Raw genomic sequence first — 23,347 nt, forward strand, 5'->3', positions numbered from 1 at the left:
TTTACATTTTGCTAAATTATTTTTCTCCCGGTAAATTCTTTATGTCTAACAGTTTCTCTGTTACTTTTCTGTTTTCACTATGGGCTTAGTTAGGGAGAAGAGAACGTCTGGGGATGTTGGTCGACTTGTTTTGTCAAAACAAGAATTTGATCGTTCTTGCCTGCTGTTAATGTTCAAAACCATATGTTTCTCTGAGCATTGTTTTCGTAGAACAATGCAGCACAGACACAGTCCCTTCAGCCCATAATGTTCATGCCCAGCATGATGCCCAGTCTGATTGATTGATTGAAAGAAACAGTATGGAAACTGGCCCTTCGGCCCACTGAGTCCATGCCGACCATTGATCACCCGTTCACACTAGTTCTATGTTATTCTACTTTCTCATCCGCTCCCTATCCGCTTGGGGGTAATTTACAGAGGGCCAATTAACCTGCAAATCTAGTCCCACCTGTCCATGTTTACAGTCATAGAGCACAGACTAACCGGAGCCAGGGGCCCGGGTTCCATTCTGACTGCTGTCTGTACGGAGTCTGTACGTTCTCCCTGTGACCTACGTTGGTTTTCCCTGGGTGCTCCAGTTTCCTCCTAGATTCCAAAGACGTGCATGTTTGTAGGTTATTTGTCATCATAAAGATTATAAATTTTGTAGATTCCTAGCATGTAGGATAGGATGCAAATCGCTGGTTGGTGTGGACTTGGTAGGCTGAAGTGCCTGTTTCCACCCTGTATTTCTAATCTATCCATCCATCCATCCATCCATCCATCCATCCATCCATCCATCCATCCATCCATCCATCCATCCATCCATCCATCTTTCTTTCTTTCTCTCTCTTTCTCTCTTGGATGCTGTAGAATCTGAACGGGTAGAACTGCGAAATAATTAAGGGCAGAAAATGCTTGTTGGAGTTGTGTACAGACCACCAAACAGCAGTAGGGAGGTTAGGGATAGCATCAAGCAGGAAATTAGGGATGCGTGTAGCAAAGGTACAGCGGTTATCATGGGTGACTTTAATCTACATATAGATTGGGCCAACCATATTGGTAACAGTGCTAAGGAGGAGGATTTCCTGGAATGTATACAGGGTGGGTATTTAAACCAACATGAGAATTATATGTAGAGGAACTGACTAAAGGGCAGGACATCCTGGATAGGGTATTGTGAAATGAGGAAGGATTAGTTAGCGATCTTGTTGCGCAAAACCCCTTGGGCAACGGTGACCATAATATGGTGGAATTCTGCATTCGGATGGAGATTGACACGGTTAATTCAGAGACGAGGGTCCTGAACTTGAATAAAGGAGACTTTGAGGTATGAGACGGGAATTGGCTAGGATAGATGGTCAAATTATACTTAAAGGGTTGACGGTGGAGATGCAATGGCAAAGATTTAAAGACCGCATGGATGAACTCCAGAAATTATTCATCCCTGTCTGGCGAAAAAATAAAACTGGCAAGACGGCTCAACCGTGGCTGAGGAGGGAAGTCAAGGATAGTGTTAAAGCCAAGGAAGAGGCAAATAAATTGGCCAGAGGAAGCGGTAAACCGGAGGACTGGGAGAAATTTGAAAGGGGGAAAAAGAGCATGAAAGAAAGCTTGCGGGGAATATAAAAACTGACTGTAAATGTTTCTTTAGGTATGTAAAAAGGAAAAGATTAGTGAAGCCAAATGTAGGTCCATGGCAGTCAGAGACAGGTGAATTTGTAATGGGAAACAAAGAAATGGCGGAACAGTTAAACGAGTACTTTTGTTCTGTCTTCACTAAGGAAGACACAAACAATCTCCCAGAAATACTAAGAGACTGAGGATCTAGTGAGAGGGAGGAGCTGAAGGGAATCCACATTAGTCAGAAAATGGTGTTAGATAAACTGTTGGGACTTAAGGCAGATAAATCCCCAGGGCCTGATGGTCTGCATCCCAGAGTAATCAAGGAGGTGGCCCTAGAAATCGTGGATTGGTGATCATTTTCCAATGTTCTCTCGACTCTGGATCAGTTTCTGTGGACTGAAGGGTGGCCAATGTAACCCCACTTTTTAAGAAAGGAGGGAGAGAGAAAACAGGGAATTATAGACCAGTTAGCCTTACATCGGTAGTGGGGAAGATGCTGGAGTCGATTATTAAAGATGTTATAGCAGCGCATTTGAAAGCAGTGACGGGATCGGTCAAAGTCAGCATGGATTTATGATGGGGAAATTATGCTTGAATAATCTTCTGAAATTTTTTGAGGATGTAAAAAGTAGAATGGATAAAGGAGAGCCAGTGGATGTGGTGTATCTGGACTCTCAAAAAGCCTTTGACATGGTCCCACACAAGAGATTAGTGTGCAAAATTAAAGCACATGGCATTGGGGGTAGGGTATTGACATGGATAGAGAACTGGTTGGCAGATAGGAAGCAAAGAGTAGGAATTAACGGGTCCATTTCAGAATGGCAGGCAGTGACTAGTGGGGTCTCGCAAGGCTCAACGCTGGGACCCCATTTATTTACAATATATATTAATGATTTAACGAGGGAATTTAATGTAGCATATCTAAGTTTGCGGATAACACAAAGGTGGGTGGCAGTGCGAGCTGCGAGGAGGATGTTATGATGCTGGAGGGTGACTAGGATAGTTTGGGTGAGTGGGCAGATGCATGGCAGATGCAGTATAATGTGGATAAATGTGAGGTTATCCACTTTGGTGGCAAGAATAGGAGGGCAGATTATTATCTGAATTATGTCATATTAGGAAAATGGGAGGTGCAACGAGACCTGGGTGTGCTTGTACATCAGTCACTGAAAGTAAGCATGCAGGTACAGCAGGCAGTGAAGAAAGCTAATGGCATGTTTAGCCTTCATTGCGAGAGGATTTCAGTATAGGAGCAAGGAGGTCCTATTGCAGTTGTACAGGGACCTGCTGAGACCGCACCTGGAGTATTGTGTGCAATTTTGGTCTCCTAATTTGAAGAAAGACATTGTTGCTGTTGAGGGAGTGCAGTGTAGGTTCACCAGGTTAATTCCCGGGATGGCGGGACTGTCATATGATGAAAGAATGGGTCAACTGGGCTTGTATTCACTGGAATTAAGAAGGGGATCTCATAGAAACATATACAATTCTTGGAGGATTGGACAGGGTAGATGCAAGAAAAACGTTTCCGATGTTGGGGGTGTCCAGAACCAATGGTCACAGTTTAAGAATAAGCGGTAGGCTATTTCGGACTAAGATGAGGAAAAAGAGTTGTGAATCTGTGGAATTCTCTGCCACAGAAGGCAGTGGAGACCAATTCACTGGATGTTTTCAAGAGAGAGTTAGATTTAGCTCTTAGGGCTAAAGGAATCAAGGTATATGGGGGAAAAAGCCAGAATGGGGGTATTGATTTTAGATGATCAGCCATGATCATATTGGCTCGAAGGCTTTCTCTTGCACCTTTCTATGTTTCTATATTTCTATTGTACAGTGAAAAGCTTTTGTTGCACGCTATCCAGTCAGCAGAAAGAGAATATATGATTACAATCGAGCCATTAACAGTGTAAAGAATAAATGATAAGGGAATAATGTATAGCGCAAGGTAAAGCCAGCAAAGATAGCTACTGTATCTATCTATCTATCTTAATTTATGTATAATGGTAAATCCAAATATAGTTGCAGATATAATCATTCTTTAAATTATAAATGTTTCATAATACTATTTGTCTAAAACATCTTTTGAAACTAAAAGCATTAATAATATTACTAACATAACAGCCTTTGACTATTTTTCAAAGTATTTTGATAATCTTGGTAGCAGGCATGGCTGTCATGTTACTTTATCATTTAAAATACATTTGGACAGTATATGGATAGGATAGGTGTAGAGGGATATGGGCCAAATGCGGGCAGGTGGGAGATGTGTCAGCATGGATGAGTTGGGCTGAAGGGCCTGTTTCCGTGCTGCATGACTGTGACCTTGAATCGGAGGTGAGAGCAGGGGCAGCTCAGAGCAGCAAGTCTGGGGATTGGTTTGGACCAGTGGTTAATGTGTGTCTGTAGACAAGGCATCCTCTGTTTGTGACCAGATGGCAAGTCTTGTAATTTCATTCATCACCTCCAAACCGATCACAATCTCTCTTCAAAGCCTCAGGTTTGCCCTCAGGAATGATTGAAATGGCTGAAATTCCGATGGGGCTTGATAGGACAAAAGTGGGATGCAAATGCAGGGAGTGGAGGCATCTGGATCATGTGCAGACAGATAAGAGGTGGTCATGTCATCATTTTTGGCACGGGCATTGTGGCCTGAAGGGCTCTAAACTGTACTTTAGATTTTAGAGATACAGCGTGCAAACAGGCCCTTCAGCCCACTGAGTCTACACCGACCAATGATCTCCCCATACACTAGCGCTATCCTCCACACTAGGGACAATTTAACAATTTTACGGAAGCCAATTACCTATGAACACCGGAGAAAACCCACGTGGTCACGGGGAGAACATATAGGCTCTGTCCAGACAGCACCTGTAGTCAGGATGGAACCCGGGTCTCTGGCGCTGTAATGCAGCAATTCTACCGCTGCGCCCCTATGCTGCCACTGGCCTGTTCTTGCACTGTACGGTTCTATGTTCTACATCCTAGGCAGTAAAAACAGGAGCACAAGGTGATGGCGTTAAACCAAGGGGTAGGTCATGAGTGTCTTCAATCACAGAGCCCTGTCTGTCATACAGTTAGTGTTGGATAGCTTGTCACCGTCTGCTCTAATGGTGGGATGTGTGCTGAACAGAGTAATGTTGCAATGATGCCACTGTGTTAAGCCCCTGGGTTTTCCATTACTTTTGCTTCACTTATTGTACCTTCAACAGGGGTTATGGGGAGAAGGCAGGAGAATAGGGTTGGGAGGGAGAGATAGATCAGCCATGATTGAATGGTGGAGTAGACTGATTCTGCTCCAATCACTAATGAACTTATGAACATTGAAATCAAACAAAATGATTTGATGAATGCCACCATTAACCCCGATTGTGTGTGAAAGGATTAGTGCAGCTAACTCTATTCCTGATGGGGAAAAAAACACACAGTGCTGGAGTAACTCAGCAGGTCAGGCAACCTCTCAGACCAACATGAACTGGTGACGTTTCGGGTCGGGACCTTTCTTCAGACGATTCTAGTAGGGGGAGAAAGCTGGGAGAGAGGATGGGGAGGGGGGGACAATTCCTGCCAAACCATCTGCTAATCAATTCCCCCTCACCTGTATCCACCTATCACTTGCTAGGGTTTGTCCTGCCCTCCTCTCTTCCAGCTTTTTCTCCCAACTGAGAAGGGTCTCGACCTGACAACGTCACGGTGGCGCAGCGGTAGAGTTGCCGCCTTACAGCGAATGCAGCGCCGGAGACCCGGGTTCAATCCTGACTACGGGCGCTGTCTGTACAGAGTTTGTTCGTTCTGCCCGTGACCTGCGTGGGTTCTTCTCCGAGATCTTCGTTTTCCTCCCACACGCCAAAGACATACAGGCTTGTAGGTTAATTGGCTTGGTAAATGTAAAAATTGTCCCTAGTGTGTGTAGGACAGTGTTAATGTGCGGGGATCGCTGGTCCGCGCGGACCCGGTGGGCCGAAGGGCCTGTTTCCGCGCTATATCTCTAAAACTAAAACTATCTACGTTCGCCAGAGATGCTGCCTGGCCCGCTGAGTTACTCCAGCACTTTGTATCTTTTTTTTGTTTAAAGCGGCACCTGGAGTGTCTCTGTTCCTCAATATTGGGAACAGAACAGTGGGTGTTGTGTACACCATATTGGGTAGTTACTCTCATTGCCAACCTCGTGCCAACGCTAATTTTATTGCCAACATTCATCAAAATTAGTAAGCTGTTTACAGTTTCTACTGGCATGAGGCATGTGTGCAGTGGGGTGACTTGTGAGGTGAAGTGATGTGGAAAATATATAAGGTGTTGTACCTGGAGCAATGCAATGGGTCAAATGTCAAGCAGATATGATTGCCACAGTGATCCAACCCCGGCAGCCCAGAGGCACAGTGGCAGAGCTGCCAGAGACATCGGTTCAATCCTGACCTCGGGTACAGAGATGTGGGGGGATGGGGGGGGGGAGGAGGGACAAAGCCTGGTGAGTGATAGGTGGATACAGGGGACAGGGGTTTTGATTTGTAGATGATTTGCCAGGCTTTGACCCCACCCCACTTCTCTCTTCCAGCTTTCTTCCCCCCCCCCCCCCTCCACCTTCACACCAGGCACGGAAATCAGTATCAAAATATGGAGGGTACGGGGGGACACAATTTCTTGGCGGCCGCGCGCGCATGCGCACTCTCACACACATGCGCGAGGCTTCGGAGGCTCAATCCAGCGCTAAATGCAGCTCAACCCTGCCTGTCTCGCCGGGTTAACCTACAGCCCTGCCTGGACTGACGGGACACCAGCGCTGCTTCTCCGCGCTGGCTGTAAACCTGGGCCATATTTCCCGCAAGTCCAGGCAGGGCTGTAGGTTAACCTGGTGGGACAGGCAGAGTTGAGCTGGGTTTAGCGCTGCTTCTCTGCGGTGGCTGTGGGCCTGGGGGCACTGTTCCTGTCTGACTCCCGACGTCTCTGGCCGCCCCCGGGCGTGGGGGGGGGGGCACTCGTGACAGCGCCGGAGAGCTGGGATCGATCCTGGCTGCAGATGAGGTGCAGGTCTGTGCCGAGAGTGTTTTGGCACGTCTCCCTCCTCCACTCACCGCGCTCTATCCTCAGTCCCACCCTCCCCACTTCCGCATCTGACCGACACCTCCCTCCTCCAATGATCGCGCTCAATCATCATGTCCCGCCCCCATTGTCTGCTGACTGACGTCTCTCTCGTCCAATCGGCGCCCTCGATCAGCAGTCCCACCCCCACTGTCTCGCGGAAAGCAGAGATTTCACCGGGTTTTAAAATCCGGATTGCAAAAAATGGGGGGGATCGTCCCCCACCTCTCAAAACAGCGGGGGACGTGTCACCCCTGGCCCTCCCGGGATTTCCGTCCCTGCTTCCCACTACATTCAGTCTGAAGAAGGGTGCCGACCCAAAACGTCACCCATCCATGGAGTTGCTCCATGACCCGCTGAGTTACCCCAGCACTTTGTCTATTTTTGTACACTGCAGTTTCCTGTGTTGCCAAACAGTTCAGTCTGTTTTAGCAAACACAATGAATATTTAAACCATGCATGTGTGGGAGTGAATTACAGATGCTGGCTTATACCAAAGATATACACAAAGTGCTGGAGGAACTCAGCGGGTCAGGCAGCAATCTCTGAGTTTTACTTAATGTCATAGCACGGAATGAGGCCCTTTGGCCCGCCTTATCCATGCTGACCAAGTTGACATACTGGGCTAGTCCCATTTGCATGCATTTGGTCCACAGCCCTCTAAACCCTTCCTATCTATATATCTGTCCAAAGGTAATTTTTAAAAGTCATAACTATCTTCTTCTATAATTAATTCCAGGTACTCTGAGTGAAAAAGTTAAGGCTGAGGTCCCTCATGTAACTCTCCCCTCTCACCTTAACCCTACGCCCTCTAGTTTCAGAACCCTCCCCCGAGGAATCGAGCCATGTCCCTGCAGCAACATCAGTCACATTTAATTTGCAAAGACCCAAAATGTTCTTTAAAAACCAAACAGCTGAGGGTGGCGCTGCAGACATTAATGCGTCGTATTTCAAAGGCTGTGCCTGAGGAAAGGGAGAACCTTTATATGGATGGTTAGGACTGTAATAATCTGCAATATATTAAACATTTATTGGTAAAATCATATTTTGCTTCAGCACAGGAACATGCCAAACTAAACCTCCATCTTAAGAGATATCAGCCAAGGCAATGTATAGGAAGGAACTCACAGTGTTAAGAATAAGGGGTAGGCCATTTAGGACTGAGATGAGGAAAAACGTTTTCACCCAGAGAATCGTGAATCTGTGGATTTCTCTGCCACAGAGGGCAGTGGAGGCCAATTCACTGGATGTTTTCAAGATGTTTTCATCACCTATCCATGTTCTCCAGAGATGCTGCCTGACCTGCTCCATAGATGCTGCCTCACCCGCTGAGTTTCTCCAGCATTTTTGTCTACCTTCGTTTTCAAGAGAGAGTTGGATTTAGCTCTTAGGGCTAACGGAATCAAAGGATGGGGAGAAAGCAGGAACTATCACACCTTGGCCTTCTCAGACATTGGCCTACTGCAGGAATGTCTCCAATTTGCTAAAGGTTCACGCTGGTGGAAAAAGTCTCCACTAATATAAGAGCTTCTTCAGAGGCCAATTCAGAAGCATAAGACAAAGCTGTTCTTTAGCCAGAGGGTGGCAAATATTTGGAATTCAAAGACACCGGTGGAATACCATTGAGTATTTGTACAGCAGAGATTGCCAGGTTTCTTGATTAGTAAGGGCATCAAAGGTTTGGGGAGAAGGCAGGAGAATGGGTTTGAGAGGGAAAGATAGATCAGCCATGACTGAAAGGCGGAGTCGACTCTTTAGATTTTAGAGATACAGCGTGGAAACAGGCCCTTCGACCCACCGACTCCGCTCTGACTAGCGATCACCCCGTACACTAGCATTATGCTACACAATTGCTGGGGACAATTTACAATTTTACCGAAGCTAATTTACCTACAAACCTGTACGTCTTTGTGGAGTATGGGAGGAAACCAGAGCACCTGGAGGAAACCCACAGGGAGAACGTACAAACACCATACAGACAGCACCCGTAGTCAGGATCGCACCCGGGTCTCTGTGTGCTGTAAGGGAACAACTCTACTGCTGCACCACTGTGCTGACTCAATGGGCCAAATGGCCTAATTCTGTTCCTATGTCCTATCAACTTGTGAATTTACCCAGCTGAGCTTATATTTCCTTGTAGAACATAGAATAGGCCCTTCGGCCCACAATGTCCGTGCCGAGTTAAACTAACATCCTCTGCCAGCACGTGATCCATATCTCTCCATCGTCCTCCATATAAACGCGCATATCTAAAAGCCTCATGAATGCCAATACTGTCTCTGCCTCCAGCACTGTTCCATGTTTTATGTTCTGATATTGACTAATAATTATTAGAGGGGGAAACATAGAAACATAGAAACATAGAAATTAGGTGCAGGAGTAGGCCATTCGGCCCTTCGAGCCTGCACCGCCATTCAATATGATCATGGCTGATCATCCAACTCAGTATCCCGTACCTGCCTTCTCTCCATACCCTCCGATCCCCCTAGCCACAAGGGCCACATCTAACTCCCTCTTAAATATAGCCAATGAACTGGCCTCGACTACCCTCTGTGGCAGAGAGTTCCAGAGATTCACCACTCTCTGTGTGAAAAAGAATTATGTGGAAGTGTGGTATGTTGTAATCAGACACACAGCCTGCCGTCTAAACGCTGTGACCGCTGTGGGGAATGGGCCAATGAAACGTGAGTCGGTGCCGCTAAAAGTCCTCATGCTACCACACAGTCAGCATCCCTGGAGAAAAAGGAATAGGTGACGTTTCAGGTGGGAAACCTGCTTCAGACTGAAAATAGAGGAGAGGGAACTGGAGGTAGGAAAAGGCCAGAACAAATCAGGGCCGACACAGATGACCAAGGAAGGGTGGGGCCCACAATGGCCCATTACTGGCTGGGGAAGGGGTGATAATAAAGCAGGGATACAAGGAATCGAGCAGTGGAACTATTAGGACAACTAGGTTGGGGGGGGGGAGAGGGAATGCAGGGGTTATTTTTTTATTGTCTGCAATTCGAACTATTTTTTTCTTACCTGCCAGGCCTCAACTTTTTTAATATCTGCACAAGATCCGTTTGCAAAGATGCCCGTGCCGGGTTTGCAAGAGTAGATGTCTTGCAGGGCGTGAGCAATGGAGTAGACGGCCACGTATACATTGTAGGAGATCCTCAGGTGTGTATAATCCAGGTAGGGGGTCTCCACGCTGGTGATGTTCTCCTCCCCAGTGCAGGGGTGGCGTAGGGCTGTCCGTCTGGAGTTCCCCGCCTTAGAGCCATCCCCTTGAGCCACCGGCCCGTGCGAGGGCACCTTGGAATTCTTCAGCTGCGTCAGGGACTTCTCGGTGAAGTAGCAGTTGAAGGTCTCCTCCCAGAACTCCTTGACAAACCCATTGTCCGAGGACCTGCTGGGGTGGACCTTCTTCAGGAACTTGTGGAACCCTGGGATACGCCCCGCCCTGAGAGCGAAGCCAATGGTGCCACCGACCACGTGGAAGTACTCCGGCTTGGCAATGAGCGAAGAGCTGGCCCAAGCCTCGCTGGCCAGCCAGATCCGGTCGGTGATGTTTCTCCGAACTATCTCCTGGATGAGCGGCTCCAGGTCGGGGCCATTGGAGAAGACCACGATGACCTTGGCCGAGGAGTTCTGGATGACGTCGGCGATGAGCTCCAGCTGCTTCTGGGTGTAGTACTGAGAGATCATCTCACTGAAGTCAATACAGATGTCCCTCTTAACGGCCTCCTCCCGGAACTTGTCAATGCCCGGGCGGCCATAGTCATCGTCGGCCGCCAGGGTCCCCACCCAGTTCCACTGGAAGTGCTCGATGATCTCGGCCATGGCCGTGGCCTGTTGCTCATCATTGGGGATGGTCCTCAGGAAGGCCTTGTACTCATTCTTGTTGCTGAGCAGCCTGCTCGAGGAGGCATAGCTGACCTTCAAAGCAAACACAGTCGTCAGTAATGCCCACTTCACACCCACACGCTTCATCTCAGCTCAAACCATTTGTCTGGGCTTGTCCCTCCAAACCTGTCCCACCCATGTACTATCCATAGACTTTAGACTGACCCAGCTTCGATCCTGACTACGGGTGCTGTCTGTGTGGAGTTTGTACGTTCTCCCTAGGACCGCGTGGGTTTCCTCCGGATGCTCCGGTTTCCTCCCACACCCAAAGACGTGCAGGTTTGTAGGACAATTGGCTTCTGTAATTTGTGAATTGTCCCTAGTGTGTAAGATAGTGTCAGTGTACGGGGTGATCGCTGGTCAGCGTGGACTCGGGGGGCCGAAGGGCCTGTTTCTGCGCTGTATCTCTAAAGTCTAAAGGTCAGAATGAAACCCGGTTCTCTGGTGCTGTGAGGCAGCAGCTCTACCAGCTGAGCCACTGTGATGCCCACCATTCATAATATACGTTGCGCTTTATCTCAATAAGCGAGTTCGGTATTCGGAGTGTGCATGCCCAGGTCATAGGTCACTCGCTATAAACATTCTCGGTAGTTGTGCTGCTGCGTTGTGTGCAAGCTTGCGATTCATTCGTGGTCAGGGTCGGGCCTGGGTCTCTGGTGTTGGGGGCGCTGTTGAGTTGCAGCTGGGCCGTCCCCGTTAACTCCCCGGTGTCCCGTCCCTGTCTGGGGGCTGCCGGAGGTGTCCGGTGTGGCCCTAGGCTGGCGGGCCAGTGGCGGCCCCAGACTTGCAGCCGGCGTGGAGGGGGGCGGGGGTGCTGGCTCCGGCTCGGCTCGGGAGGTGGGGCGGGAGGTGCGGCTGGCGGTCCCCAGCCTGTCGGGGAGCAGATTCCTCGGCAATTGGAGCGGGGTTGGTACTTGTTCTCCACGCTGGCTGTGGGCATGGGGTCGCCGCTGCTCCGGGCCGGCATCCCGTCTGTCCGGGGTCGTGCCGGACATCTCTGGCTGCCCCTCGGCGGGGATGGGACAGTCGGGGGAGGGGGTGGGGCATGTGGAGGTGGGGGGGATGGGGCGGTCCAGTGGCTGTTCGGGAGCGCTTGCAACGCCGGGGACCCGGGTTCGATCCTGGCTGCGGATGAGGCGCGGGTCTGTGTGCGCGCAGCACGCAGCTGCCGAGAATGTCTCTCCGCCGGTCCAGTCTCTCCCCCTGTCTCCCACTCACATCTGCCCCACTCTCCCGCTACCTGGCACCCCCATTCCTCAGATTAAATATATTTTTACACGTAAATCATGAATAAAGATAAGAATTTATACACAGTTTATACAGCATGCGCTTCATTCACTTTGTGTTTATAGCGAGTGACCTTTGACAAATCCCATGATTCCTTGCGTTTTTCGGAATACCGAACTCCCTTATAGCAGCTTAGATGCAAGTGAATGGCATTGATTATAGTGTTCAAAAGGGAACTGCAGATGCTGGAATATCGAAGGTACACAAAATTGCTGGGGAAACTCAGCGGGTGCAGCAGCATCTATGGAGCGAAGGAAATAGGCGACGTTTCGGGCCGAAACCCTTCTTCAGACTTGATTATAGTGTTTGGTGCTGCAGAAACCTAGGGTGTATGCAATGCAGGTACAGCAGTGCAGTCACATTACAGCACACACTTGCAGTTGGAGTCACTCATGCAACTAAACGCACCAATATATACTGACCTGTGGAATGTAAAATAATCCCAATAGATTGGCCACAGCCGTGGAGATTCCTGACCCGGTCGCCCCGACCACTGCTATTGTGGATGGAATATGGTCAGAGCAGTTACAGAACTCATCTAAGTTCAGCGAGTCGATTTTGTTCTGGGCCACGAAGCTGAGTGTTGCCTCTAGCGCCTTGGACACGGTGTTACACGTGTCAAATATGCGATATCCCAGGGTGATATTGGGCAGGAAAGTCATACTGTTGTTAATCTCTTCAATTGCAAATATCATCGCCTGCAGCCATCGGAAGCCTCGAAAATTGTACCTGGAAAAAAAATTACATTTCTTTATTAATGTTCTTAGAGACCTAGTCGTAGAGAGAGTCATAGAGGGAGAGGGTCTAAGTGCAAGTCTTGGAGTCTTCACAAGTTATAGGAGTAGAATTAGACCATTCGGCCCATCGAGTCCACTCCGCCATTCAATCATGGCTGATCTCTGCCTCCTAATCCCATTTTCTTGCTTTCTCCCCATAACCCTTGACACAAGAATTTGTCTATATCTGTCGAAAAAATATCCACTGACTTGGCCTCCACAGCCCACTGTGGCAATAAGTTCCACGGATTAACTACCCTAAAGCCCCTGTCCCACTGTACGAGGTAATTCACGAGTTCTCCCGAGTTTTCCTCTGATTCGAACTCGGAGAATGTCCGTAGCGGGTCCGAAGGAGAATGTCTCGTAGCGGCTCGTACGAGTAAAAAGTAACCATTTTTTTCATCACGAGTATTTTTTTACTCGTGGACATTTTGTGCAGGGATGAAAAAATGTCACGAGTTTACCGGATGCCCCGAGTATCTACCGTTAGTAGTGTGAGCCGCTACGAGACATCCACAAACTCCTACGGACCCGCTACGGACATTCTCCGAATTCGATTCAGGGGAAAATTCGGGAGAACTCGTGAATTACCTCGTACAGTGGGACAGGGGCCTTAGAGTCTTAGAGTGTCTTACAGTATTAGTCATAAAGTTACTGCCTTACGGTCTTGGAGTCATAGACTTATAGTCAGAGAGTAAGACTGTCGTACTACATGGATCCATTCATTTAATCAGCCAAGGAAAAAAAGCATCTGCAACAACCAATGCAAATGCCTACCCATTCTAAAAATAAATATCCTTATTTAAGTTGAAAGTACTTGCAGCTGAAAAAAATAACCATGTTAATAATTAAGAGGCATCATTAAAACCAATGTGCATTTGGAAGGTCCATTGCACAACCTTGGGAAGCTTCAAAGTGTTTTGCTAATTGTAAAATACTTTTGTGGTCGTGGTTACAACTTAAAAGATGCCGTGGCAATGTCCCTTTTCAAGGTCCCACAACCAGCGAGGTGATTATACCCGATAATCATCTAGTTGAGTTTAGAGTTACAGCACGGAAACAGACCCTTCAGCCCACCATGTCCGCGCTGACCAGCGATCGCCCCGTACACGAGCACTATCCTACACACTCAGGACAATTTCCAATTTTTCCCGAAGCCAATTAACCTACAAACCTTCACGTCTTTGTGGAGGAAACTGGAGCACCCGGAGAAAACCCACGCAGTCACAGTACAACGTATTGTTGTATAGAGAACGTACAAACTCCGTGAAGACAGCACCCGTGGTCAGGATCGAACCCGGGTCACTGGCGCTGTGAGGCAGCAACTCTACTGCTGCACCACCGCGACACACAAATATCTGTGATGGCATACATTGAGGGCAATATGCCATCCAGTACACTGAGGTGATCTTTGCTGTTCTCTGAAATATAGAGTCTTAATATGGAGAAACTCAGCGGGTGCAGCAGCATCTATGGAGCGAAGGAATTAGGCAACGTTTCGGGCCCGAAACGTTACCTATTTCTTTCGCACCATAGATGCTGCTGCACCCGCTGAGTTTCTCCAGCTTTTTTGTCTACCTTCGATTTTCCAGCATCTGCAGTTCCTTCTTAAACATAGAGTCTTAATATCACTGCCAGAGGGCAGGCAGACCGGTAATACTGGGCTGGGCTGGTATTACCTTGGCACGTTGCTGCACCAACAGTCCAGATTCTCTGGTTGCTTCTGGAGTGGGTTTGAGTGGACAACATTCTGACTTTGAAGGAAAACACAAAGAACTGCAGATGCTGGTTTACAAGAAAAAGGCACAAAGTGCTGGAGTAACTCAGCAGGCCAAGCTGCATCTCCGGAGAACATGGATAGGTGACATCTCGGGTCTTCAGACTGAAAAATGGTCCAGAACTGAAACGTCACTATCCATGTTCTCCAAAGATGCTGCTTGACCCGTTGAGTTACTCCAACACTTTGTGTCTTTTTCTAATTTAAAGAGGTCTGCTATAAATGAGTCAAGGTAAACAATTTATACATATAAAACATAGAAACATAGACATAGAAACATAGAAAATAGGTGCAGGAGTAGGCCATTCGAGCCTGCACCGCCATTCAATATGATCATGGCTGATCATCCAACTCAGTATCCTGTACCTGCCTTCTCTCCATACCTCCTGATTCCTTTAGCCACAAGGGCCACATCTAACTCCCTCTTAAATATAGCCAATGAACTGGCCTCAACTACCTTCTGTGGCAGAGAGTTCCAGAGATTCACCACTCTCTGTGTAAAAAATGACTTTCTCATATCGGTCCTAAAAGACTTCCCCCTTATCCTTAAACTGTGACCCTTTGTTCTCGACTTCCCCAACATCAGGAACAATCTTCCTGCATCTAGCCTGTCCAACCCCTTAAGAATTTTGTAAGTTTCTATAAGATCCTCCCTCAATCTTCTAAATTCTAGCGAGTACAAGCCGAGTCTATCCAGTCTTTCTTCATATGAAAGTCCTGCCATCCCAGGAATCAGTCTGGTGAACCTTCTCTGTAATCCCTCTATGGCAAGAATGTCTTTCCTCAGATTAGGAGACCAAAACTGTACGCAATACTCCAGGTGTGGTCTCACCAAGACCCTGTACAACTGCAGTAGAACCTCCCTGCTCTTATCCTCAAATCCTTAACATAGAACAATACAGCACTGGAAAAGGCCCTTCGGCCCACAATGTCTGTGCTGAACACGAAGCCAAGACCATCTCTGATCTGCCTGCACATAATCCCTCCATTCCCGACATATCCATGTGTCCAAAAGTCTTTGAAACGGCACTATTGCATCTGCCTCCCCCACCATCCCTGGCAGCCGTTCCAGGCACCCACTACCCTCTGTGTATAAAAAATCTTGCCCCTTTAAACTTTGCCCCTGTCACCTTAAAGCTATATCTGCTCGTCCTTGACATTTCCACCCTGGGAAGAAGGTTCTGATTGCCTCCCCTCTCTTGGCTTCTCATAATTTCCCCCACTCCTCTCAGATCTAATATTCACCACAATACGAAACAGACATTACACAACACTAACTCACACACATCAGCAGGACTTTGAGGAAGTGTTAAGGTAATCTGCGTCATGGGAATGGCTAGAATCCTTGCAACATTGTGCTTTCACGAAATTGTACAAGACGTTGGTGAGGATGCGTTTGGAGTATTGTGTTTAATTTTGGCCACCCTGCTATAGGAAGGATGTCATTGAGCTGGAATGAGTGCAGAGATGATATAGGCGGATGTTGCCAAGGGCCTGAGCTACAGGGAGGTACAGGTACTACAACAGCATTTAAAGGACACTTGGACAGGTGGATAGGAACGATTTAGATGGATCTGGGCCAAACGCAGGCAAATGGGACTGGTGTAGATGGGGCAGCTTGGTCGGCAGGGGCATGTTGGGCCGAAGGGCCTGTTTCCGTGCTGTATGACACAAAATGATCCATGTGAATGAACTCCCTCGTGTCAGAGTGGACAGACACTGCAAACAGCTCCAGTCTGGGGAGAGGATGTGTGGATGAGAACCCCATGAGTGTCCAGTCACTCTGGCTCTGTGTCTCTAGCTCTCGTCTGATGACATGTCCTTGGTGAAGTCCAGACATCTCACACACCTTCATCACTTAGGTTCAGTAACTAGTAACTCAGTGGATCAGGCAGCAACTGCAGAAAAAGAATAGGTGACATTCTGGGTTGGAACCCTTCTTCAGACCATTAGGTTAAGTATTTAACATTGACATGTTAGCAGAATGATGAGTAATTAGCTGCGATCTGACCAGGGATTTTAAAATGAATGCTGTTGGGACCATTGTTCCTTGCAATTTATACCAGAGCTTTAGACGTCGGATTCAAAGCACATTGAAATCTGCAGAAGATAGTTAGCAAGCGTGTTAATCAATATTGAGAAGAATAGATTGGGTAGATGCACAGAGTCTCTTGCCCAGAGTAGGAGAATCGAGGACCAGAGGACATAGGGTTAAGGTGAAGAGATTTAATAGGAATCTGAGGGGTAACTTTTTCATGCAAAGGGTGGTGGGTGTATGGAACAAGCTGCCTGAGGAGATAGTTGAGGCTGGGACTATCCCAACGTTTAAGAAACAGTTTGAAATGTACATGGATGGGACAGGTTTAGAGGGATACTAGACCAAGTGCAGACCCGTTGGGTCTGTTCCCCCAACGTGCGGTTGCGGGGAGGGGGGGGGGGGGCAGCATGCGGCATCACACACACTAACTACCCTCTCCCCCCCCCCCGCACACACGCTAACTACCCCCTTGATATTATATTAGTATTATTAATTTACTCCTTTTACCCCATAACGGCCCTATCTACTGAAGCATAGGCTCCAACTCGCAGGCGCTTCTAGACAGGGGAGGGGTGGGGGGGGGGGTAGAGAGAGAGGCCAGAGCGAGAAGGGGCAGAGACAGAGAGAGGGGCATGAGACAGAGAGAGGGGCATGAGACAGAGAGAGGGGCATGAGACAGAGGGCGAGGGGGGTGGAGGGGAGAAGGAGGGGGAGGGTGGGAAGGGAGGGGGAGAGGTGGGGGGAAGGGAGGGGGAGAGGTGGGGGAAGGGAGGGGGGAGGGGGTGAGAGGGGGGAGGGGGGGAGGGGGTGAGAGGGGGAGGTGGTGAGAGGGGAGGGCTGAGAGGGGGTGGGTGAGGGGAGGGTGTGGATGTGAGGAGCGAAGGGGTGAGGAGGGGAGTGGTGAGGGGGGAGAGAGGGGGGAGAGACGGGGGAGAGAGGGGGGGAGAGAGGGGGAGAAGAGGGGGGGAGAGGAAGGGGGAGGAGGGAGTGGAGGAGGGGGAGAGGGAAGGAGGATGGGGAGAGGATCGGGGAGAGAGCTGGAGAAGGCGGACCTGAACTCGGCGAGCGGGCGGCTCAGACGGGGCCGACTGCGAAAGGGCAGCGAGCCTCAGCAGCTCTCTCGACGTCGGGCGGCGTGGAGAGCCTCGGTAGCTCTCGCGTGGCGATTCCCCGTGTCCCTGCGATCAACAGGGGAATTGCAGGTTTCCCAGAGGGAGTAATGGCCGCCAGGGCCACCTTCTCATCACGTGCCCCGCGCGACAATAACTGCTGCCGCCATGTTCTACCATCGGATGGGGGAGACGGAATGGATTCAAAAGCAAGCCGATGGCTTCCGGTGACCGGCTGAAACCTGCTGTGACCTCCCGATCTGCAGAACTGGGCATGTGGGCATTGTGACGTCAGCAGCTCAAGCGGTGATTTTATTTTTTTTAAAGTGAGTTTTGTGATCAATTTTATTCAAAATCTGGGGAAATAATTGACCAAGGAGTGGATTTCTGAACTCATAAGATAAATCCCTACCAAAATTGTAAATCTGGTTTTCGAGGAGATACGTTTCAAAGGCACACACAGAGTTTTAAAGGTATATACATGAACCAAACGCCAGCACTTGGGACTAGTGTAGCTGGGACATGTTGGCCGGTGTGGGCAAGTTGGGCTGAAGGGCCTTTTTCCACACTGTATCACTCTATGACTCTATGACAGCAATAGTTTTCACAAACATAGAATAGTTCAGATTTCAAGAGAGAGTTAGATTTAGCTCTTAGGGCTAAGAGAATCAAGGGATATGGGGAAAAAGCCGGAATGAGGTACTGCTTTTGGATGATCAGCCATGATCATATTGAATGGCGGTGCCGAATAGCCTACTCCTGCACCTATTTTCTATGTTTCTACAGAAGATGGACACAAAATGCTGGAGTAACTCAGCGGGCCAGGCAGTATCTCTGGAGAGAAGGACTCGACCCGAAACATCACCCATTCCAGAGATGCTGCCTCCCGCTGAGTTACTCCAGCTTTTTGTGTCTACCTTTGATTTAAACCAGCATCTGCAGTTCTTTCCTACACATCAGCAGTTCCGTACATAGCACAGTACAGCACAGGAACAGGCCCTTCGGCCCACGATGTCCATGTCGAACATGATGCCTGGTTAAACTAATCTGTGCCTCCTTGTGATGCATGTCCCTCCATTCTTTGCCCGCCCACCTGCCTGTCTAAAAGCCTCTGATACGCCGCTATTGATCGTCAGATAAGTACTGTACAGGACACGTCACACACCAGCAGTAGTTTAAAATGAACACAATCAAAATGCACGATCGATATTGCGCACCACTTTCATCTTTTTCGGCCTGGTTCAGTGTACATGTTGAAGAGCTGGGAAGAGTGATGTATAACCCGTGTTTATGCTGGTAACGTGTGATTGCATCATGAGAATTACTTGCTCCATTCCATGGCCCTTTGACCTGGGATACAAATAGACCTTCAACGTTTGTTTCTTTTTTCTATTTGGTTCATTTTGAGGGCTAGTTCAACTAGTTTGGTTCACTAGTTTGGGCAAAATAAGATATTTTGGATATTTAAAAAAAATACCTACCCTCAAGAAGTTCATCAACTTTGTGCTTTATGTATGATGCAAGTAAATTGAAGTCAGTATTAAGGGCAAGGACTAGTCAATAGACAATAGACAATAGGTGCAGGAGCAGGCCATTTGGCCCTTCGAGCCAGCACCGCCATTCAATGTGATCATGGCTGATCATACCGAATCAGTACCCCGTTCCTGCCTGCTCCCCATATCCCCTGACTCCGCTATTTTTAAGAGTCCTATCTAGCTCTCTCTTGAAAGCATCCAGAGAACCTGCCTCCACCGCCCTCTGCGGCAGAGAATTCCACAGACTCACCACTCTCTGTGAGAAAAAGTATTACCTCGTCTCCGTTCTAAATGGCTTACTCCTTATTCTTAAACTGTGGCCCCTGGTTCTGGACTCCCCCAATATCGGGAACATGTTTCCTGCCTCTAGTGTGTCCAAGCCCTTAATAATCTTATATGTTTCCCCTCTCATGCTTCTAAACTCCAGAGTGTAGAAGCCCAGCCGCTCCATTCTCTCAGCATATGACAGTCCCGCCATCCCGGGAATTAACCTTGTAGTCCAAAGTCAGTTTACCATTGAATTCACTACATGTCACAAGAGTAACACCACAGACCAAGTCGTCTGCAGGCCCAACATACAACTGGAAAGATATCGGCAACATTCCTCATCCAAAATAAATGTAAATACAAATTCTGGGTGGCTGATATTTATTGCCAATGAAAGTGGACCTTCAGTGGACTTTCTCTTTCCAAGTCGGCCTCTATTTCCTTTTTTGCCTAGATAGATACAGGATCCTCTTACATATCCCGGGACTGTTTAAAATAAATCATTTCCTGAACTACCCAACAACTAAATTGGACTTTAAAAGTGTTCTCAGTATTGTTATGTGTTCCATAGCCATGGAAGTGTAGCTAGGATAAGTGAGGCCACATTTAGAGTATTGTGTTCAGTTTTGGTCACCCTGTTATAGGAAAGATTTACAAGGGTGTTGCCAGGACTCGAGTGCCTGAGCCATAGAGACAGGTTGAGTAGGCTGGGACTTAGAGCGCAGGAGGCTGAGGGGTGATCTTATAGAGGTGTACAAGATTATGAGAGAAATATACAGGGGAAATGCAGAGTCTTTTGCCCAGAGTGGGGGAATCAAGAACCAAAGTTTAAGGTGAGGGGGGGGGGGAAGATTTAATTGGAATCCGAGGGGCAACATTTTACATAAAGGGCGTTAGATGTGTGGAACGAGCTGCCGGAGGAGATCATTTAGGCAGGTACTTGAGTGGTGGCGCCATCGATTGTGGCAGCCTCGCCTGCAGCTGTTCGTCCTTTCATTTTCTTCTTTATTTTTAGTCTGTCAAAAAGTTTTGTTTTGGAGGCCTTTTAGTCTTTTTATGTGGGGGATGGGGAGGGGGGAGAGGGGGAAACTGTTTTATGTGGGGGATGGGGAGGGGGGAGAGGGGGAAACTGTTTTTTCCAGTCACTACCTGGTCGAGGATGTGTCTTTTCTTCGAGCCACATCTTCGCCCCCTCCTAGCGGCCTACCATCTGGATTGGCGCGGCCTTTCCTGTTGGAGACCGGCCAGAGCTTCAGCTTCAGCAGCGATGCAACACTGAGGTACCATCGCGGAGCGGCCGATGCCTTACTAGGGTCGCCGTGTTGGAAGCTCCGGAGTGCTGGGGCTGCTGACTTTAACACCGGTGGAGCTGTGGGTCTGCGGAACTTCCAGCCGCGAGTGCCCGGCTGACGTTAACATCCTGGAAACCCTGGGATCTTTCGCCGAGGAGCGCCGTGTTGGGCTCTGCCCAGCTCGGCCTGTGGACTTCGGGAGCCACAGTCTCCGTAGGAAGCGGCCGATTCGGAACTCCAAGCCGCTGAGAGTGTTCTTCCGACGCCAGAGTTCCATCATCCTGGCGAGACGGCCTGAAACATCGGGCCGTCCGTAGCGGCGACGGCGGAGGCCTCAAATAGGCCCCGACCACGGGTGAACAAGAGGAAGAGGACTGAACTTTGGTGCCTTCCCTCACAGTGGGAAACGTTGATTCCGCTGTGTGGAGATGTTTTTATATTTAATGTTAAATTCTATAGTGTTGTGTTTATCTTATTTGTGTGCTGCATGGTAACTCAAATTTCATTGCACCAAATTATTTATGTGACAATATATGTCCTTTGTCCTTTGTGCTACTATGACAAAGTTTAAGAAACATTTGGATAGGTACATACTGTAGGACAGGTTTAGAGGGATATAGGCCAACGCAGGCAGGTGGGACTAGTGTCGATGGTGCTAGTTGGTCGCTGTGGGCAAGTTGGGCTGAATGGCCATTTCCATGCTGTATTATTCTAACCATTTGCAAATTGAAGATTGTTGATCAGTTTTGAAACCATTGGTTGAAGCATACACAGTGTACGTCACTCTCAGAGAACGTTCCCTTGCTTCCCTCCAACCTCTTCTACTGCACTAGATCACAGCACCAGTCTACAGCCCCTGATGAACTGGAATGGCCGAGCTCTGTCTGAACTAGTCAGTGCGTGAGAGTGAGCTTTCACATACACGTTGATTAATATAGAAATCAATAGATGCCCTCTCCCATCAAGCAAGAGGTGCAGAAGTGTGAAAACGCACACCTCGGGTTCAGGGACAGTTGCTTCCAAGCCTGAATAAGGGTCTCAACCCAAAACGTCACCTATTCCTTTTCTCCAGAGATGTTGTTTGACCTGGTGAGTTACTCAAGCTTTTTGTGTCCATCTACAGTTTCTTCCCAGATGTTAATAGGCAACTGAACCATCCTCTCAACAACTAGAGGGCAGTCCTGGGCTACTATCTACCTCATTGGAGACTCTCGGACTATCTTTAATCAGACTTTACTGGACTTTATCTTGCACTAAGCCTTATTTCCTTTATCATGTATCTGTATACTGTGGATGGCTTGATTGTAATCATGTATAGTTTTTTGTTTAAGAAAGGACTGCAGATGCTGGTAAAATCGAAGGTAGACACAAAATGCTGGAGAATCTCAGTGGGTGAGGCAGCATCAATGGAGAGAAGGAATTGGCGATGTTTCAGGTCGAGAAGGTCTGAAGAAGGGTCTCAACCCAAAACGTCGGCAATTCCTTCTCTCCATAGATGCTGCTTCACCCGCTGAGTTTCTCCAGCATTTTGAGTCTACCTATAGTCTTTCGCCGACTGGTTAGCACGCAACGAAAGCTTTACACTGCACCTCAGTACACGTGACAATAAACTAAACTGAACAAAAACAAAACTACTCTCCTCTGCCCGTGTGTGGTCCATATCCCTCCATTCCCTGCATGTCTAAAAGCCTCATAAACGTCACTATCATATCTGTCTCACCATTACCCCTGGCACCGCGTTCCAGGCACCCACCACGCTCTGTATACAACAACTTGCCCCGCACATCTCCATTAAACTTTCTCTCTGTCTCATTATTGTTCGCTCTCTAAATGTTGTGATGATCCTACAGGTCACTCCATCAGGACCGGTGAGCTTTTCCATCTGACATAAGATTGAGAATAAATGTCACTGGATGTCGTTGTAGTGTGGTTTAGTGAAACCAATGTCCTATCTCAGAAATTACTGTTGGGACACAATGAGATTTCAGTAAAGGCTCCACTTAGAAATACAGTAATAACTTTGCTCTGGGTACTTTCAAGAGAGAGCTAGATAGGGCTCTTAAAGATAGCGGAGTCAGGTGATATGGGGAGAAGGCAGGAACGGGGTACTGACCGGGGATGATCAGCGGTGCTGGCTCGAAGGGCCGAATGGCCTACTCCTGCATCTATTTTCTATTGTCTATTGTCTATTGTCTATTGTCTAACTGAAAATAAGACAATAAACGTCATACGTCCGATAAACCTGAGTAAATCGAGCAATGTTACGTGAAATTCAAACACTAGTTTCATAAATTGCAGTAGATCTCAACGAGATCTCAGATTTTAAAAAGGCACAAAGTGCTGGAGGAACTCAGCAGGTCAGGCAGCATCTGTGGAGGGAATGGACAGATGACATTTCAGGTCAGGACCCTTCTTTAGACTGAAACACTTTACACTAGCATTATCCTACACACTAGGGACAATTTACAATTCTTACCAAAGCCAATGAACCTACAAACCTGCATGTCATTGGAGTGTGGGAGGAAACCGGAGCACCCGGAGAAAACCCAGGGAGAACGTGCAAACTTCGTACAGACAGCACCCGTAGTCAGGATGGAACCCGGGTCTCTGACGCTCAAAAGCTGCAACTCTACCGCTGCGCCAACGTTCCTATTAAATCTTTGTGCTCTCACCTTAAACCTGTGTCCTCTTGTTTTTCATCCC

General features: G+C 48.2%; 1 protein-coding gene across 1 annotated transcript in view; it reads right to left on the bottom strand.

The window, feature by feature from the left end:
* Positions 1–23,347, bottom strand: part of casr (calcium sensing receptor) — a 75,869-nt gene that overhangs the window by 13,085 nt on the left and 39,437 nt on the right. The window contains exons 3-4 of the mRNA XM_033033435.1: positions 12,273–12,579; positions 9,700–10,596 (exon numbers count right to left, since the gene is read on the bottom strand). Coding sequence (XP_032889326.1) covers positions 9,700–10,596; positions 12,273–12,579 — 1,204 coding nt within the window. The remainder of the gene's footprint in view (positions 1–9,699; positions 10,597–12,272; positions 12,580–23,347) is intronic.

This window comes from Amblyraja radiata, chromosome 14 (assembly GCF_010909765.2).
Source record: "Amblyraja radiata isolate CabotCenter1 chromosome 14, sAmbRad1.1.pri, whole genome shotgun sequence".
Lineage (NCBI taxonomy): Eukaryota > Metazoa > Chordata > Chondrichthyes > Rajiformes > Rajidae > Amblyraja > Amblyraja radiata.